At 34.9% G+C, this 21,175-nt stretch overlaps 1 protein-coding gene across 2 annotated transcripts; it reads left to right on the plus strand.

The window, feature by feature from the left end:
* Window positions 1-1,326: 1,326 nt before the first annotated feature.
* On the plus strand, window positions 1,327-20,621 carry LOC126811128 (phospholipase-B 81). Of its 2 annotated transcripts, none has more exons than XM_050536608.2 (10): window positions 1,327-1,481; window positions 2,293-2,522; window positions 2,741-2,978; window positions 4,512-4,673; window positions 5,181-5,325; window positions 13,897-14,097; window positions 15,292-15,432; window positions 15,720-15,905; window positions 17,978-18,084; window positions 19,173-20,621. In XM_050536608.2, exons 2-10 carry the CDS (start codon window positions 2,446-2,448, stop codon window positions 19,344-19,346), a joined length of 1,431 nt encoding a protein of 476 aa, XP_050392565.2. In that variant the 5' UTR covers window positions 1,327-1,481; window positions 2,293-2,445; the 3' UTR covers window positions 19,347-20,621. The 2 variants fall into 2 exon arrangements, with proteins under 2 accessions (XP_050392565.2, XP_050392564.2); XM_050536607.2 differs by having other exon boundaries at window positions 2,293-2,518; window positions 19,173-20,620.
* Window positions 20,622-21,175: the final 554 nt, after the last annotated feature.

The raw sequence follows: 21,175 nt of genomic DNA on the forward strand, positions 1-21,175 counted from the left end.
GCAGCTGTCTGGGCAAAATTTTCCTCATAGCATATCGTAGGCTATGCATGTCTTCATTAGCCCAGTTGAGCAAACCAGTAGGACATGCCCCATTTCATTTCATTTCCTTTAACAATATTGACTAAAACAGGTTGTTGAAATTATGACACGTGTGGGGCACAAAAGGTGGTTTTCCACTGGGTGCCGAGAGAACTGTTGCACCCCACTGATTTAGGATCTTGATTGTCTAGGAAATACATCTTTCTGATTATAAATGTTGCTAGTAACAAATACTTTTCAACTGACTTTGACAGATTAAAATCGTTTGGGTCTTTTCCAATTCGGGTACGCATTAACGAATGCACTTGTTTTAAAGTAGCTAAGTCTCTAACTCGACATCCAAAACCTTCAACATTGAAAACACGAATTATTTGTCAATTTTAATCAACATTGATGTTGTGATCTTACCGGGAAAAGATGGACTTCTGATGTCCAATATTTAAGACAAAATAAACATTTTACCATTGGTACTCGAATCGTGTACCATAATGCGCATTTGTAACAAGCGACTCGAAGAACGAGGTTATACATATTCCACAAGTCATGTCAAACGGTGACTGAATATTCTTATCTCGAGAGCATGCACAATAAATACTATCGGTGTAGACTGTAATAATCAGACGCTATAGATTGTTATTCGGTTTAGACTTCTGGCGTATTTCGCCGAACAGAAGTGCTTTGAAATTAGAATAAAAACGGAAACAATTGAATGTAAATCAGTTTAAATACATTCATATTACATTATTATATACGTTGCGACCCATTTGTGTCAATTTGTAGGTCCCAAATATTAGCGATTTAGCTCCTTTAAGTTAATTATTAAGAAGGAATTAGGAAGAGGAGTAGGCCTAGTACCGCTGTTCATGCAGAATATGAATAACCAAAATAGTAAGACGAATAGGCTTAACATTTTTATTCTCAAAATGACCAAATCATCACTCACGTCCCTTCCAGTTTGGAGTCCATACTCCTCGCAGTGTTTCTTTTAATCCCACTAAACACTGCTTTAACGAAGGCAAATTTCTGTTCCAAATTATGACTGGTCAATGGTCCGATTAACAACCAATAGCTAACTGCGTTACAAAAGCATTACGCTTAAAACAGAGCTCCATATTGGACCAAATATTGTCATATGTTTGATCTCAGCCTGATAATTTTAATCTTGGACGTCTATGATTTTAATACAAAATTCATTCTGCAAACCTTTAACAGAGGTGTTCCGAATGATACAAAATTCTCCCCTTACCATCTTTGTGATCAAGTCTACATTTTCAAGTCATGTGATTTTCACCACGTATCACGTGATACCTAGGGAAGCGTAAAAACAGTCGATCTCTGTTATTAAATAAGTTATTTTCATGATTTCACGCGTCATTACATGTTAAGATTAATTAAAATGTTGTTAATTATTGGAGTATTATTGATTCTAACGGCATGTAGAGGTAGTTCCATCAGCATATTTAACTGTTTGACATTGGGTTAAATAATATATTAATTCAAAGTAAAAAAACCAGAGAGATAAATTATCTTCGAAATCGAAATCTATCATTGGATGGTGTATTTTATTCATTATTTTTTTTATATATAAAATATTTGCTCTTTCTTTGTCAATATATCTACAGCTGAAGTTAAAGCCTCCTGCGTTAAAACCTGGTACCCGGTATATGAAAAATTTCAAGGACGGTTTAAAACCAATTAGATCCCATATGTTGCCGTAGGCCCACACGCCCACAGATGCATGCAGGCGAAAGAACCCTTGACAGTTAGAATTTGAACTAAAAATAGACCTTAGCACTGCTGAATGGGCAAAATTTATATCTTCATTATTAATCCGGTTGGTGTTGAAAAGTAGGACGTTAATTAAATCCCATTTCATATAAGTTTTATCGTGTTTCAGCTGAAAATGCTGAGTTAAACCTTGTTTTGACATATAGAGCTTCACTGATATTGGAATTGTTTTATCTTGTTCCCAAAACAAATATATCAAGACTTTCAACAAACCATTAATATTAATCAAGACTAAACCATCTGGATATGATACAAGTAGAGAAATTCGATTATTCTGTAAAATTTTTATGGTTCAGCAATTTTGAAGGTGGTTTTTTTTTTAAATCTTGCTGAAATTGATCACTGAATTACAAATAGATGTTCAGAGTTGCCCTTTATAGATATTTTTCTTGAATAATTTAAATCGATGGTTCAAAATGCTGGTGCAGGATATTCATTGCTTGACAACACTGTTTGTATTTACAGGAGAAACATTTCAGAATGGCAGTGCCTATTGTAAGAATAAGGCCTGTACCTTTACAGCTAATCAAGTTGATATGAAGGGAGCAACGGCATTTGGAACTTACAATGATACATTGATGGAAAATGGCTGGGGTATATTAGATATCGTGGCTGGTAATGGCAATCCTCGGCCAGCAGATGAAGATATCATGTTTGCTGCTGGGTTCCTTGAAGGTCGATTTACAGCTTCGTAAGTTAGTAATTGTATAGATTGTTACCATCCAATATCTGTGGTGGAGCCTTTCAGTATTTAGGAAATGTAATGTAACAATTATCAAATTGTTTTGTATATAATGAAAAATCTGTAGAACACTATTGAAACCATTGTTATTAGAATTTATTCACTTCAAACTAAGTTGCCTTTATCTCACATATTCCTGCTGTATCTAATAATTTTTTATATATTTTTCAGGAGAATTGCAGAACATTATCAGAATGTACGTGGAATATTTTTCTCCGGTGAACGAGGTCCAATTATTGAAGTGAAAGTAAAGAAATATTTTATCCAACAAGATCAATGGATGAGAAAAATGATCAAAGAAAACGTCCCCAAAAATCCTTTCTGGCGCCATGTTAGTTATATTATATCCCAGTATGATGGTTTGATTGAAGGTTATAATGCAGCAAGACTTACCCAGAAGACATTACCAGTAAGCGCACTTTTTATATGCCCACAGTTTTGAATGGATGTATTATTCTATTGTCCTGATCGCGTCAAGCGTCTGTGTAACACAATTTTAGTGATAACAGAGATCAGTTTTGTAAATATATGATTTATTTACATCAGGAACATAAATATAAAACAGCCACATAAATACAACATGAACATAAATGAAACAGGAACTAAACTACACTTGGAGCATAAACAATAACATCAACACAGTACATGAATAGTTTAAGATAACCATTCTGCCCCCTCTGCCTCGACTGTGGCTGAACTAGGGTGAGTCAACACCAGTCTCTACTCCTCTCTTCCTCCTGTCTCTCAACCTTCGTTCCTGTGTCCTATATACCTTCATTTATCAAAAGCATTGTCACTAAATATGGTGGACGTGTATATCTTATATCGTAGATCAATAATGTATGGGATTCAATGGGTTCACACATGTGGGGTACAAATTGTTTTTTTTTTTAATTTAAATAAATACTTTAGATCACGATGTATACAATATAATCTTAATATGATACAAGTTCTGGAGCACTTTGTCGGATCTGTTTACAGCTGTATGTGGACACTCAAGGTCACAATTTGACCAGATTTTGTAACATATTGAACCTTAACTTCCTGGATTATTTCAGCAGATTTTACCAAATATCACGTACATAGAGCTAGACCTAAGCATTGTATCAATGTATTATGCAATGTGTCACACAAATTCATTTCTATGAAAGAATCGCATGACCACTATCTTCTATAAATAATGTACAATTGACAAAGTGGTTGTAATAATGGTGTGCCAACATTAAAGGCTCAATAGCACTCTTGTTGTAACTGAATAATATGTCCCAATCTTTATTCTGGTCAACAAATTGTACTATTTTACAATATTCCAATTAATTTGTGATACAAATTTCATCTTAACACACCTAATTTAAAAAAAATTGGAAAAATTCAACTAAATGATTTGAAAAGCCTAACGTAAACCTTTTCAAATAAGACTTGGATTTAAAAATATTTTCAAACCCTCTGGACAAGTAAAATAGGATGTAATGGATAATTTACACAACCGGTAGGACACTTAAACATCTAGTACTTAGAATAAGGCTATTTTTTATTTTCTGGAGCTGTCAAGCCAGCAAGAGTGTTATTGTCCCTTTAAGCGATGATGTCCCATCTTTATTTAGAAGGGACAAGAGACCATATAAACCGTAACGTAAATAATTTATGCACTATTTTTTTTAATTGTCTGTATGTTTGTGTTTTCCTGAGTATGATGTCCTGTCCGTGTATTTGCTTTTGTGTAAATTTTGTGTGGTGCAGTCCCCCTGCACTTACTATTAGTCCCAAGTAAAGCAAATAAGAACCATATTTGAAAAAAAATAAACAAAATTTGCCTCACAAAAAAATTGTTAACCATGCAGATGGAGGGGAACTTCTTTCTGACAAAAGCTAGTTAAATTAATTTAGTTTGTGTAATTCCTTTTGATAATATGTAAACATTTTAATTATGACTATTTTATAGGCTTTAAAAACTTATGCATTCCAAGTATTAAATGGTGCTGGTGATCTAATAGATCTGGTCAAAGTTCTTGATCCACAAAGTATACCGGATTGGAGGAAAATGACAAAAGAACAGGCCATGATTTATGCACAAGAAAGTGGACATTGTTCAGTACTTGTCAAGGTAAAGAATAGTTATCTCCCTTATATGGACCCAGAGAAGAAAGTATGCTTTGAGTACACAATTGCTGACTAAATTGCACTAAGAGTCTTAGTCTAAGACCAGTCTGGGGTTTTCATACTCTCTTACCTGTCTGTAACTAATTTAATTGGAAACTAAATTAAGATTATTTGGTACAAATATTCTGGTTCTAAGCATTCTCATGGGACAAAAAACGAGGTCTGTGTACGCATGTTTGCAATCATGTTAAAGGAATCCTTGGCAGTTGGAATTCCATGAAATTCCGACTGCATGGCATATTCCCGTCTACATAAGCCCGCTTGGTCCAGTAGAGTAGACCTTTATACCCCATTTTAACCAAAATCAAAACCACAATTTTGATTTAAATTTTATTAGCAATGTAAACCTCCCATATTGTGGTATAAGGTCTTCTAGAAAGAGATCGAAATTTGACCAGATGATATTTTTTCCCCCCAAAATATTGTAATAAATTGTTACATTATTGTACAGGTATTGGGAGCTTATGAAGATATTTTTATGTCTCACTCGAGTTGGTTTGAGTATGCTGCTTCATCTAGAATATTTAAACATTATAATTTTAATGTCAGTGATAAATCGACATCTGCTCGCCGCATCTCATTCGCTAGTTATCCAGGTAATTATAATATAATTATTTTCATATAATCACATAACTTTTAATGGGGATTATTCACCACAAATGATTGTAGCTTTCACCCTTCTGAAGGTTTCCTTAAGGTCACATGTTTTAGAAAACGAACTTAATGGGTTGAATTCCAGTGAAACTTGATTCATTTGAGAGGGGTTCACTAGTCCACAGGTTCACTAGTCCACCGCTATAAGAAATACTATAAATATGGTTATCAAAAAACATAATCCAAACCCTAACCTTAACCCTGATAATAGATATTGGTGGACTAATGAACCCGCGGACAGTGCACCAACCCTAACCCAAACCCAATAATAGATATCGTTGGACTAATGAACCCGTGGACTAGTGAGCATTCCCCATTCATTCTAATAACTTATACAATAGGTCAGGAATAAGGATTGATTAGTTCAAAGATTAAAATATTAATTTAAGTGTGATATGAATATAAATCTCCCCAATACTGCTGTGTATCAGAAAAAAAGGTGCAGTATGTCCCATTTCTTTGCTGGAATTTCCACAACTCACAATAAAACAAAGATATTTCATGTAAAATTATCCAGTCACAAGTTTGTCATCTACATGTATAATTGTTGTTGTTAGTTAGTTGTATTTTACGTCCGCTTCCACCGAGGTGATATCGCAGACAATAACATGGTGCAATAATTTACAATGTGATTAGTGAAAAAGAGGATAATTAGGTTTTTATATATATGTACAGAAGACAATAGATAACAGCAAGAGACATGAGATAGCAGGTGCAAAGAATAAAGAGGTGCCAGTGGACGTTTACAAAACAGACGAATTTGTAACAAAACAGACATGAATGTGGACGAACATTTGGACAGAGACAAACATTTAGACATAGTATGTACATATATATATATATATTTAGGTCATTTTCGTCGGTCTGGTTGATTTGTCCGGTTGAATGGCAGGGCGGTGCAACTCTTCCTTGGGGCTTGTTGGTGAGTGTAAGGCCTGGACTATTCTTCCTTCCATTTGGTTTTGTTGTCCGGTATGGTGTTGATTTCGTCATTATTTCTGTTGTTCATTCCTTTGTTGTTGGTTCTCTGAAGGAAGAATCCAGCGCCTGAAAAGAGAAAGCTAGAGAAAAAAGAGTAGCTGGTTTTGTGATGGTATGGTTTTGTTTTTATTTCGTCTAGTAAGGCTTCGGGGGGGGGGGGGGCTGGGGTTGGAGGAAAAAAAAAAAAAAATGCATTTATGGCAAGTTAGTATGATATACATTCAATCAAAATTTATTAGGAGTTATTAAATACAATAATACATATACTATTCAAAAAAGTAGGGGATATTTGATTTTTAAGTGTTATTAAAGTCACCTAATGAAACTGATGAAGAAACAAATGACAAAATGAAATGAAGTTCACATTCATCGATTTATTCCAAATGATCGTTAGACTAAGTAAGGCACAGACTGACCATTATAAGGGTAAAATGATACCCGGGGTCAAACAGCAAAGTTACCACAGCATCACAACCAAGTCAGTAACGGGTAAATCCTCCTCTGTTTGCCAAACAAGCATTGATCCGACGTGGCATACTCCTAATGAGACGTCTAAGGTCATTTTGGTCCAGATTGTCCCATTCCTGTTGCAACGCAGCAGCAAGTTCTTGGACATTGGCAGGACGTTGTTGACGTTGACGTAACCTCTGTCCAAGCATGTCCCAGACATGCTCGATGGGGGAGAGGTCGGGACTCAGTGCTGGCCAAGGTAATGTGGTGATGTTCTGTTGTTGGAGGTAACCTGTAACGATCCTGGCCCTGTGACATCTTGCGTTGTCATCCTGGAAGATGAAACGGCGGCCATGACGTCGTGCGAACAGCACAACATGGACTGCCAAGATGTTGTCCCGGTAGTACTGGCCCTGTAACACGCCCTGCAACAACATGTAAAGCCGTTCTTCCAGCAACAGTGATGCCTCCCCACACCATAACAGAACCACCCCCAAATCGATCATGTCTGATGACGTTAACGTCTTGGAAGCGCTCGTTTCGACGACGCCACACCCTCCTATGTCTGTCCAAAAAATCAACAGTGAACCTTGACTCATCTGAAAACATCACATTGCTCCAGCGTCGATTATCCCAGTGTTGACGATCCCTACACCAACGACGTCTTGCCTGAATGTGATGTTCTCTCAAACAAGGGATCACGCGAGGACGTCGGGCGCGAAGGTGACCCCTATGCAGTCGATTCCGAATCGTCTGGACACTCACTCTCACACCAGTGTCTGTTTGAAGACGAGCGCCTATCTGATTTGCTGTGATGACACGATTTCTCAAGGCCAAGGTACGGATAAATCGATCCTGGGCTTGAGTTGTCACCCTTGGTCGACCTGAGCGTGGTCTGTCCTGTACAGATTGTGTATCACGGTATCTGGACCATAGCCTGCTTATGACAGACTGAGAAACATTCATCGTCCGCGCCACAACCGCCTGTGTTGTGCCGATCTGTAGCATGCCAAGGGCACGTAACCTTTCATTTTGGGTAAGCCGACGCATATCAAAATTTGTTTTCTGGTCACTAAAACAATTAAACTGATGTTTCCACCCTGGAATTGAATGCCACAATGACTGTAACATTCAAAGTCAGAGTCGTGCAAATCTTGGGTTGGACCCCCATGATGATCCCAAGCATCACCTGCATTCCATGCGGTAGCTATTGGTGCGTTTGGGCGTCACATGTAACTGGAAATGTTTCTTCTGTTAGGTTCTATAGTGACTTTTTTCGTAGTCATTTGCATATTTTAGTATTATGCCCCCAAAATCAAATATCCCCTACTTTTTTTGAATAGTATATATGGTGGCTTAATATGATCTACAATCAATACTTATTTAGTCAAATAATTAAAAGTGTAAAGAATATTTCGGGGTGTGTAGCGTTTCCCTCTTATGGGGACATTTTTGCGCTATCACCCTGATTTATTAATTAATAGTTTTATTTGTGGTGTAGGACAGGTGGCGATTCCCTCTAGGGCACGTTTTTTCGCTTAATCCTACATTGTATAATTTGATTTATTAATTTTATCGGAGTTTTATTAGTAGTGTAGTGCGGTTTACGCTTCCTTCTAGAGGACATTTTTACGTTCTGCCCTACTGTTAATTGATTAATTTTATTATTTTATGTATTTGGTCATGCCTATATTTATTATTAGTGTAGGGGGGTTTACGCTTCCTTCTAGAGGACATTTTTACGTTCCGCCCTACTGTTTAATTGTTTAATTTTATTATTTTATATATTTGGTCATCCCTATATTCTCAATAAAATCCCAGACAAGTTGTGATGTCCAGTATCTATCGTCAGGTTGTGGAGAAAGGAGAGATTTGAGACAGAGAGTTTTTCCCCCTCTCTGCTAGATTCTTAATTACGGATTGACGTTCTTTGTTTAATTGATTACAGTTGATTAGCAGGTGTGACGTGGTCGCAATTTGTCCACATGGGCATTTAATTGGTGTAAAGGTAAAGTCTTATATTAACGTTTATCGTTTTAAGCCTCGTGATGAGTTTGCATATTTTAAATGAGGGATGATTGATGTAAACCTTGTCTACAAGATTGCTATCAATTTGATAGCGATGAGTATTCTCTTGTTTTAGACGGGTTTTCCATGCATTTTTAATTTTATCTTTAGCTATGCTTGTGAATTCCTGACTGCTGTATTCTAAATTTTCTATATCATTTAGTGACAACCCTTCCTTGGCTAGCTTGTCAGCTTGTTCATTGCCGAAAATATTGATGTGGGAGGGGATCCATGCAAGGACTACCTCTCTTCCGTTATTCTTGATTGTTTGATTGATATCCCTAATTTGGTGGATTATGCCCTGTCTGCTTTTGGAATAATCTGATTCGATGGATTTGATGCTACTTAGGGAGTCTGATAGGATAACGGCTTTTTGGTGTGTTTGCGTGGCTAGCCATTCTATTGCAGTTTTAATGGCCATCAGTTCTGCGGTGTACACAGAACAATGTTCTTGTATCCTTTTCCTGATGTTTAGCTTTGCTTTGGGTATGAAAATGCCGTACCCTGTTAATCCCTGTGTATTATTTTTCGATCCATCTGTATAGATTTTGAGATAGTCTGCCCATTTGGTGTCTATTAGTTCTAATGCTAGTGCTCTAGCGTGTTTGTTTGTAACGTTAATTAGGTGCGTGTTGATGATTGGATCGTTTAGTTGCCAGGGTGGAGTGACGGGATAAGTTTTTGTTTCTATGATTGTTCCTTTTAAACCGTGCTTATTTAAGACATCGTTTGGCATTTGCCCGAATGTCATGGGACGCGTATTTTTTCTATAGCCTATGCGTTTGAATTGTTGGAGGCACTTATATGTCAGACATTTTTCTTTTAGCATTTGCAGTTTACCCCAGTACTTGAGTGACAGTTCCTCTCGCCTGAGAGCGAGCGGGAGTTCTCCCATCTCTTGTAAAAGGGCAACTGTTTTGGTTCCTATTGCTGCTCTTGTTACTAGTCTTAATGCTTTACCTTGTATTATGTTCAATTTATTTAGTTGTGTATCACTTGCATTTGCATAAGCCAGACATCCGTAGTCGATTACCGAGCGGATGAGTGCTCTGTATATTAACATAAGAGTGCTTCTATTTGCGCCCCATTGCGTTCCTTAGATGTATTTCATTAAGTTGATTGTTTTCGATGTGCGACTTACTATGCTGTCTATGTGTGGTTTCCAAGAAAGTTTGGAGTCAAATATCATTCCTAAAAATTTGATTTCTGTTTTGAGTTCTATTTTTGAGCTGCTAAGATTTAAGTCTATTTTCCTGTTAGTGTCAGTCGGCTGAAACATTATTGCTACAGTTTTCCCTTCTGAAATTTTGAAACCCCAGTCGTCTGCCCACTATGAGATTTGTTTTAGGGTATATTGAAGCGATTGTTTGATTATACCTATGTTATTTGAAGCTTTCCAGAACGAGCTGTCGTCAGCAAATAGTGCGGATTCTGTGCCCTTCCCCCCATAGTTTGGAAGATCATTAATCATTATATTGAATAGTATTGGGCTGATAACGGATCCTTGCGGCGTTCCGTTTTCCATTTTGAATTTGTCACTTAAGCAATTACCTACGCGTACTCTGATATGCCTATCGTTTAGAAAGTCTTCAATCCATTTGTACATTCGCGTTGTGGAGTTTGTGTAAAAGACCATCCACCCATACAAGGTCGAAGGCCTTTGTTAAGTCAACAAAGATTGCGCAGAGGTATTGTTTAGCTGTGAAGGCTTTGGAGATGTCATGTTATAAATCTAATGATATGGTCTGCTGTCGACCTGTCGGAACGATAGCCACTTTGCTGTTTTGTGAGGATGTTGTTGCTTTCACAGTGAAATTTTAGTCTGTTTGTAATTATTGTTTCTAGTGTTTTACATAAAGTAGATGTGAGACTGACTGGGTGATACGACGATGTTTCGTTTTTGCCTTTATTGTGCTTATGTAGGGGAATGACAATGTATAACAATGTTTCTGTCTTATATAGGCCTAGTGTTTGCTTATTTGTGGCTTGGGTAATGATTAAGTCAGTCAGTATGTTAATTTAACCGTCAATAAACATTAGTGTATATGTTTGTGTAGTCCCTGTGACTTCACTGCCAATCAACTGGATTAAGGTTGTAATTGAAAAATTGAAAAGTATTTTTTGAGCGGTTGACACATAAACGAAAATATATTGAATAATTTTAATCTAATTGATGTAGAATATTTATAAAATGTAAATAGTAAACACTAGCTATAAGTACATTTAATTTTGTTTGGTCATTTTATGTGCTCTTTAACTAAACACTGCCCACTGGTTTACCGCCTGCTGACTGTCATTCGATTTGGACATGTATTTTCGACACTTATAACACTCATTAAAATAATATGTTAAAGAATGAAAATGAATCAGTTTCACATTACATTGTGTTTTTGACCCATTTTCGACCAATTTAGGTTCCAAGGAATATAGATTCAACTCCTTAAAGAGTTAAAATCTGATGTTGAATTATAAATCATTTAATCTTGATTTTGAAATCCTACAATAATTTAACAAGTTCTTTGACTATCTTTGCTACTCAATATAATTTAACAGATTTGTCCTGTTTATGTTTTGTTGTAAATTTCTCCATCATTTGTTATGGTATTTTCTTAATTGTTATTGTATTTTCTTTCATTTGTTATTGTATTTTCTTCCATTTGTTATTTTCTTCCAATTGTTATTGTATTTTCTTCCAATTGTTATTGTATTTTCTTCCATTTGTTATTGTATTTTCTTCCATTTGTTATTGTATCACTTTTTTTATTTGTTATTGTACCCCTTTTCTTTTGTTATTTTTCCCCCTTTCATTTGTTAGTGTATTCCCTTTCATTTGTTATTGTACCCCTGTTCATTTGTTATTGTATCCCCTGTCATTGTTAGTGTACTCCTTTTCATTTGTTACTATATTCTCATTTTATAAGCCCACATTTTCATGTGGACGTATTATTCTGTCCACAATTTGTTTTTATACGTTCCCGGCGTCCACAATTGCTTGTGGACGCTCTAGAGGCCAAAGTTAATATCTGATTGACTTTAAATTTATACACAGTGTTTAAGGTCTTGAGACGAAGAAGCCTATTGATTTTCAGCGATTTCCAATAATTATTGCCAGAGTTATGGCCCTTGATCACTTTGAAAAATCTTGTGGACGCTCTAGAGGCCAAAGTTAATATCCGATTGACCTAATTTATACACAGTGTTTTAGGTCATGAGACGAAAAAGCCTATTGATTTTCAGTGATTTCCAATAATTACTGCCAGAGTTATGGCCCTTGATCACTTCAAAAAATCTTGTGGACACTCTAAAGGCCAAAGTTATTATCCGATTGACTTTAAATTTATACACAGTGTTTAAGGTCATGAGACGAAGAAGCCTATTTATTTTCAGCGATTCCCGATAATTACTGCCAGAGTTATGGCCCTTGATCACTTCGAAAAATCTTGTGGACGCTCTAGAGGCCTAAGTTAATATCCGATTGACTTTAAATTTATACACAGTGTTTAAGGTCATGAGACAAAGAATCCTATTGATTTTCAATGATTTCCGATAATTACTGCCAGAATTATGGCCCTTGATCACTTCAAAAAATCTTGTGGACACTCTAAAGGCCAAAGTTAATATCCGATTGACTTTAAATTGATACACAGTGTTTAAGGTCATGAGACAAAGAATCCTATTGATTTTTAATGATTTACGATAATTACTGTTAAAGTTATGGCCCTTGATCACTTTGTGACGCTCTAAAGGCTAAAGTTATCATCCGATTGACTTCAGATTTATACACAGAGTTTAAGATCTTGAGACGAACAAGTATATTGATTTTCAATGGATTTTTATGTCTTGAACAGCTAAATCCATGATATTAAAAGTTTTGTATTCAAAACGTTAGCATGGGGCAGAACTTTATACAAACAAACAAATTCTAATGGTTTTCTGATACTTACTTCATGAGTTGTTGCTCTTAATCAGATTTTAGTGTATTATAAATGTTTCATTACCGAAAAAAGTAAAAATGTGCAACAACTCTTGTTGACTGCCCGTTGTGGGCGTATGTTTCGTTGCCTGGCAACCTATCTTTGGACAAACTACAAGTCATATTTTTTATTCGATTTTGACCAAACTTGAATTATAGGTCTATCTCCCAAAGATCTCAGTTCCTTTCGATATTGGCATATATCGGACCATTACTTAATGGATTATGGCCCCTGATTATACGAAAAATTACGCTTTTAAATTGTGGACACTCTAGAGGTAACAATTTTCATCTGAATTTGATATGCATGTTTATAACATGTTTATCTTGATTTATGTCGATATTCAAGGATGTCAAATCGTAGGTTCCTGAATAATGGCCCCTGATTGGACGAAAAATCACGTTTTTAGCTTGTGGATCCTCTAGAGGTCACAATTTTTATCCGATTTTAAAAAATGTTTGAATATATCACCGTTACACCCGAATGATGTTGAGTTTGAATTTTGTGGAAATCGTACCAAAACTGCCGGATAAAATGTCCGTCTCTCGTATGCAAATAGTGTAAAAATATGGTATATGAAAGTTGTGGACCCTCTAGAGGCCACAATTTTTGTCAGATTTTGATGAAACTTAAAATATATTTTTATGTCTCAGAGATCTCAGTTCCTTTGCACATATCAGACCGGCACCTCCTTGATTATGGCCCCTGATTGTATGAAAAATTGCATCTTTAGTGATTTTAAAAACTGTTTAAATCTATTACTATTACACCATAATGATGGGTGAGTTCGAATTTAGTAAAAATCAGATCGAAACTGCTCGACTAAATGGCCGCTCCTTATGAAACTTAAAATATGTTCATATCCCGAAGATCTAGGTTCCTGTAGATATTCACGCTTATCGGACCATAACTTCCTGGATTATCGCTTCTTTTTTTGAGCTTGTTTTCTGTTGATCTCTTGAAATATGTGGGCGTTTCTGGCATGGCAACCGCTTGTTCTTATTTCTAGATACTTATCTATCAAGATCTTTTTTTTTGTAGGATTTCTGGAATCATGGGATGATTTTTACTTATTAGGAAGTAAAATGGTTATGTTGCAGACAACAAACAATATATTTAATTCAACATTATATAAATCTTGTACACCAAATAGCCTGTTGGCATGGCATCGTGTTAGAGTAGCTAATATGTTAGCTAACACGGGTAAAGAATGGGCAGATATACTTGCTACATATAACTCGGGTGAGATTATTTATTTGATTTTTCTCATTTTTAAATATTAGGCCTCTGCCAGAACTGTTTTATCATTAACACCACCTTTAACATGGCTTTTGGATTTTAGAACATTCTAATGAATGAATGTTTATTATTTTTATTATCAGGATGTTTACAAATTAAATGAAATGGTGATTAAATATATTTATTCCTCCACCAATGTCGTAATAAAAAATTCCAGAGTTGTTTTATGTGCACACAAAGGTCCATACATGACCTTGGTGTTTCGTTTTATTTTAAACTGTGGCACTGACAAGGGCAAACCAGTTTGGAAAATCCATAGGAAGTGATTGGCCAACACTGGGTTCGCACTCGGGACCTCCTTGTTTGTGAGACAGTGCCTTACTCACTAAGCCACTGTGGCCCCCTAATCCCAAATATATATTTAACTCATACAGAATAATATTCTGGTTCTGAGAGAATCCTTAGAAAGATCAGATGCAGAGTGAGAAAGCCACAATATGATATCACCCTGTTAAAGTGTTAAATCCCATTTCTCTCCCTCTGTTATAGTGCATTGAACAGAATATGCGTGATAGTACCAGTAGTCATTCTACATTCCCAAATAAAATAAGGGAATGGACTTTTAAATCCTTGCCAACACGAGTTTCAGACTAATTTGTTTTTTCCCATTTTTCTCTCTATAGCCATGCATGCAGTGATAAGTAGGGGGATTTTGCCTAAACAGCATCTTTTCTGACTAATCTACGTTGAATTCCAACTGCTAAACTTTCTTTTACTTGCATACCAATTTGTTCACATTTGGACCCTCCATTTAATGTCCCATCCTAATGAATAAGCACTGGCAGTGTTTCTGACTACTCTTTGTCAAATTCTAACTGTTCTTTTACTTGAAGACCAATATGTACACATTTGGACCTTCCCTTTATGTTTCATTCAAATGACTAAATAACACTATATAGAAGACGCTATCCCTGACTAATAGGAACCTACTATTTTGTGTTATTTATTTTTCTTCCAAATGACTAAGTAACACTATATAGAAGACGCTATCCCTGAGGAACCTACTATTTGCATTATTTATTTTTTAGAGAAGACGCTATCCCTGAGTAATAGGAACCTACTATATTTATTTTTTAGAGAAGACGTTATCCCTGATTAATAGGAACCTACTAGATATTTAAGTTATTTATATTTTAGGGACCTATAATAATCAGTATATGGTAATTGATCTAAAGCAAATAGCTCTGGGTAAAGAAATAAGAGATAATGCATTATGGGTAGTAGAACAGATACCGACATTAGTAGTATCTGGTGACGAGACACAAATATTACGAGCTGGTAAGTTAATAAAATTTATAAAGATTTCAATTTATTTGGATTATTACTAATTGCTATAAAACTATATTTATTCTCTACTTTTAAACTTTTACTGCTAAATACAATGATCTCTGTTTACTTTATTTAAACAACATTTGCCACATAAAACCCACTAGAGTTTCTTGTGATTCCTCAAAATTTTGATATTTTTTCTGAAAAGTTTCATGCCTATGGACTATTATTTTATGATGAAGGACAGAATGCATGCTGAATCAATAGAAAGGTATTACTATATTAACTTATTACAGGTTATTGGCCATCTTACAATGTACCATTTTTTGAAGAAATTTATAATATGAGTGGCTATCCTGAATTTTCTGCCCAGCATGGTCTAGATTCAACATATCAGCTGGCACCCAGAGCTAAAATATTCCGTAGAGATGAAGGAAAGGTTGTAGATTTAACATCTTTTAAAAATATCATGAGATATAATGGTAAGAATTATCTATTTTATTAAACGCCCACATTTTCATGTGAACTTACATGTATATTGACATTGCCACCATCTGTCTAGCCATCTGTGTTGTCTTCACATGATCTTTGTGGACACTCTACAGGTCTCAATTTTTATCAGATTTTGACAAAACTTGAAATATAGGTTTATCTCCCAAAGATCTCGGTTCCCTTTCAATATTCGTGCATATCAGTTTGAAGTTGTCTGACAAAATGTTCGCTCCTTGATCCAATTTTGATGAAACTTAAAATGTATGTTTTCATACCATAGATCTTGGTTCCTGTCAATATTCACACATATCTGACTGTAACTTCCTGGATTACGGCCCCTGATTGTGCAAAAAATTGTGTATTTTGGCTTATGGAGCCTCTAGAGGTCGCAATTTTTATCCAATTTTAAAAATTGCTTAAATATATCACTATTACACTCTATGTTTGTTAGGTTAGTATTTCGTGGAGAAAATGGACTCTCCTTGTATGCATATAGTGTAAAAATATATAATACCATGATTGTACTCTAGAGGTCATAATTTTGATCTGATTTTGAGAAAATATGTTTATACCCCAAAGATCTTGGTTTCTTTCGATAATCGCACATATCGAAGTGTAACATCATGATGACCTCGTTTTGTGTGATTTGCGTTTTTAGCTTGTGGACCCTCTAGACACTGGTAAGCTGATACCATTCACTTATGAACCCGGGCCTTTTAGTAATGACAATTTTTGTCATTATGGCTGCTCCCTTACACAAATATTATAAATGTATGTAATGCCATGATTGTGCCACAATTTTTATCTATTTTAATTAAGTTTAAATTTTACGTTTATATCTCAAAGGTCTGAGTTCATTTCAATACTTGCGCGAATCGGACCCTTACTTTCTGGATCATTGCCCCAGCTTGTACTGTAGCTTGTTTTCTGTCCATCTCTTGCAATATGTGGACATATCTTGCATGGCAATCATTATCGAAAATTAAAACTTCTTCCATTTCTGCACAATTCAGTCTAATGTAGATGGGCATGTACCATGCAGGTGGCTAACAGCGTAATTTACTCAGACAATAGTTCTCCCCAATTTTATACGCCCATATTTCCATGTGGACAGATGATGTAATACCAAGGTAATGGAACTCCCAGAGATCACAATTTTGATCCGATTTTGATGAAAATAAAAGTATAAGTTTATGTCCCAAAGATCTCGGTTCCTTTCGATATTCTCACACATCAGACGATAACTTCTTAGATTGTAGCTAAAGACACATTTTTAGCTTGTTGACCTTCAACAATTTTTATCTGATTTTAAAAACTTGACCGAAACTGTCCGACAAAATGGCCGCTGCTTGAACGAAAATAGTATAATATAAAAGTATGCAATACAAAGATTGTGGACGTTCTACTATAAATCACAATTTTTGTCCTATTTGCCGGCAAAGTAACATATTTTGTGCTAAATCATAAAATTCCTGGACACAACGAAACTTAATGTGTGTCATGATGTAAAATGACGGGTATAATAAACTTCCTGTTTGTACAAAAAATCGCATTTTTGTTTTTAGCTTGTTCTCTATCCAACTCTTGCAAAATGTGGGCGTATCTTGCCTGGCAACCACTGTTAATTTTTAGCTGTTATTTTGTCCTTTCTGAAAGGCCTGGCATTTTTCATTCCCATTTCCTCCATCCTCCAGTACTGACAAGGAGAAACCAGGCTGGCAAATTTCAAGGAACGTTCTTGTCCAACACAGGGATCAACCTCTAGTCCCCCATACTCGCTGACCTCCCCTATATTTAACAAATAAAGCAAATTTTAATTTAAAAAAATTGTTTTTATCTTTTAAACATTTTTGATCATATTATCAAACAATGACTCATTTTACTGTCATGGGGAACATTTAATCCCACATAAAAAGAAGTCATTGATGAATTTCCTTCTGATTTATAAGATAATTTCTTTTTTCATTCAACATAAAATTCAGTTGAAAACTTCCGTGCTATAATTATTTCATATGTATTTACTCACATATCTAAAAAAACTGATCTATTGTAATTATTACAGATTATAAAAACGATAAATACAGTGAAGATAACCCATGTAACACGATCTGTTGTCGTGGTGACCTGGATGCAAAATCACCTAGAGCTGATGGTTGCTATGATACAAAGGTGAGATAAACAAATTAAAGGCTAACTATTTTAACATCTATTTTAATGCTTGGTATTAATTACATCCTACAAATGACACCTCATATATTCAGAGTGTCATTACTAGTTCCTGTTGAAACTCTATTACCATGACAATATTTGCAAAACATGTTTCTATAATAACAGATGTTCTTTAGAAGGAAATATGATAATCATTATATCAGGAAGAAGACATACTCTTATTAAGGAGAGGACCTCTTTAATAGTTGTTAGAACTTTTGTATTGTACAATGTAATGTTGAGAGAGAGAAAAATGGTGTTTAACGTCCACTCGACACAAACTAGGTCCTTTCAGGACTAACATGATTCAATAATATTTCAATAATTCGTTGCAAGTAGGGGTCTTTAGCAGTGGGAGGAAACCGAAGGACCCGGAGAAAAACAATGAGGTTGGACAAGCGACCATTCTCCTTATCACATACAAGTGAGGAATCGAAACCAAACCACTTGACTCAATGACAGACCTTATGATCCATTCAACCACCAAACTTCCCACAATGTAATATTGATGCAATAAAATAAGTTTGAAATACTTTTAAACTAAATCTGTTCCTAATCCAAGCAAAGGATGTCTGTTTATATACTTAAATTTCAAATATTTTCTCATGTTTCAGAGAGATATCTTTAATTAGATAATGTAGATTGTGCATATTTTGGATAATATCTAATTTTTCAAGGCTTTAAATCTGGGCTAAAATGTACTCAAACATTCATTATCTAACATTTATTTAAGTAAAAAATAATATCAGTGTTAGGTTATCTCCCATCTTGGATTCAAATAGATTAAAAGGAGGCCTGTCAAAAGATTTATGCAACAAATGGCTTGTTTATATAATCTATAGACGATGCTGAATGTCATAAATGTTCAATTCATTGAACAATTTTTGGAATGTTGGACCTTTAAGCGATTCAATTTCAACTAAATTTTAAGGGATCCCTCAAATAATGTTCAGCAGCTTTAGATTGTCAAGACCTTTTTATAAATCTGATATTTCCTGTTGACATTTTAGTGATATCATTAAAATATAATATGCTTTCACTTTTTGCAGGTGATGGATTTTAATATGGCTTTAAATTTAGAAGCTGATATTGTTAATGGCCCTACACTTGGTAATGGTTTACCACCATTTAAATGGACACCAACATTTAACGTATCACACACAGGTCTTCCTAATGTTTATAACTTCCCATTTATATCTACCAGTCCTAGATGGAAGAATTAATGGATGTTAGATGGAGGAATTACTGGATGTTACAATATGATATTGACAATCCCCTCCCCCACCCCCCATTAATAGATGTAACAATACAGCATTTAATCCCCTGCCCTATCTATACAACATAGGTTATCTTTCTCTACATGTGTAAGATGTCGAATTTATGATATTAAACCTGTATTATGCAAGAGATAAATCTACCTATTGTAGGTCTTTCTTTGGGCCTGAAATGTTATATAAACTATTAACATTTATTAAAAGATCCTAATCAACTCTCAATGCCATCTCATGTGTCGAATTTCCACTGGATTTGAATCTGATTTGCTGCTCAATGCTCATTGATGATTTAATCCAAAAATGGATAATCAAGACTATGTTTTTTATCATACCGACTTTAGTAATGATGATTGAGGCTAGGCCTAAATTTCATACGCTAATATCTCGGTTCAGAGTGGAGCAATTTGACTGCAAAATCAGCATATTCCCTTTACATTATCTAGTTTTTAACTATTATAGTGGGAACAGCCAGCTCTTCCATAATGCCCCTTTAATATTGTAAATCAGTGTAAATAAAACTAAGATAATTAGGTTTTAAACCTTTATTAAATATCTGTATTTAAATATAATAATTATAAATATAACCAAATACAATGTTTTGTAATACAGGTTGTGATTGAAGTAATTAGTAATCTTTGTGTGTCTAAATGCTATAAGATACTTTTATAATAAACTTGGTGTGTATGTGCATAGGGTAAATTTCTTGACTGAGTTCAATAATTAACATTTTCCTTTAAAGCTGGACTAAGCAATTTCATTGCTGGATGCTTTTGGACAAGTTAACTTTGTTTCAAACTGATGGAGAATAATGAAACTTATTGTAGACTAACTATAGATAATCGGTTTGATTGCTGGATCATACTTTTCAACAAGATAAATGTGCAATTAATTTATATGGGTCATCTATTTAATTTGGGATAATGCCTCACTGTTGACTTGTTTATAATTTATAGTTATATGACCAAGATAACTATTCAAAAGCCTCCCTGAAATCATACTAATTTTAAATTAAATTTAGTAGTACACTTGTATCATTCCATTATATACTTTAAAATTATGAAATAATATAATACGCATATAATTATCTACTGCAAATAATTTTCCGGTTTTAGTTTGTTAATAATGAATTCAATATTTTGGTGAGATGGGGTATATATATTTTAATTTTGATATAGTATTTATTGTATATTTAAAACCGGTGTAATTTTATACAAGATGAATTAAATACTTTGAATTTTAATTGTGTCATGTTTTTTCATACCCCAACATTTTAATTTGATGTTATATTGTTACGGAATTACCGCTCTTGCCGCTAAAACCCGCTAAATTGCATACTAGAAGTTACTTTTAATTCGAAGTGTGTATGAATCAACATAAGAATGAACGGTATCGAAAATCAACGATTTTTTTTATGGTTCTCATAAAGATTTAATGCTGCTATAATCCTATCGAAAACTCAACGCATATCTATTATTATTTTAGCGTTATTGTCCCTGCCTGTAAGACATTACGACATCTGTTGATAAGCAATGGTTGCTTGGCTCACATATGTTTTACCATGGGAATATTAGCATAGGTGAAACAACGTTACCAGCTGCAATGAAGCCGTACACATCAGTGACAAGTTGCCTCCGTTTAGAAGAGGTGATTCCCCCCACTTACTTCATAACCTTTCCATCTGTGACGTTTTCGAGTTCCGAAACAGTCCCATAAACGTTATGGATATTGTGACATTCAAACTTATGCAGGTATATAATGTTTATAGAATTTACCCACGC

This window comes from Patella vulgata, chromosome 2 (assembly GCF_932274485.2).
Source record: "Patella vulgata chromosome 2, xgPatVulg1.2, whole genome shotgun sequence".
NCBI lineage: Eukaryota > Metazoa > Mollusca > Gastropoda > Patellidae > Patella > Patella vulgata.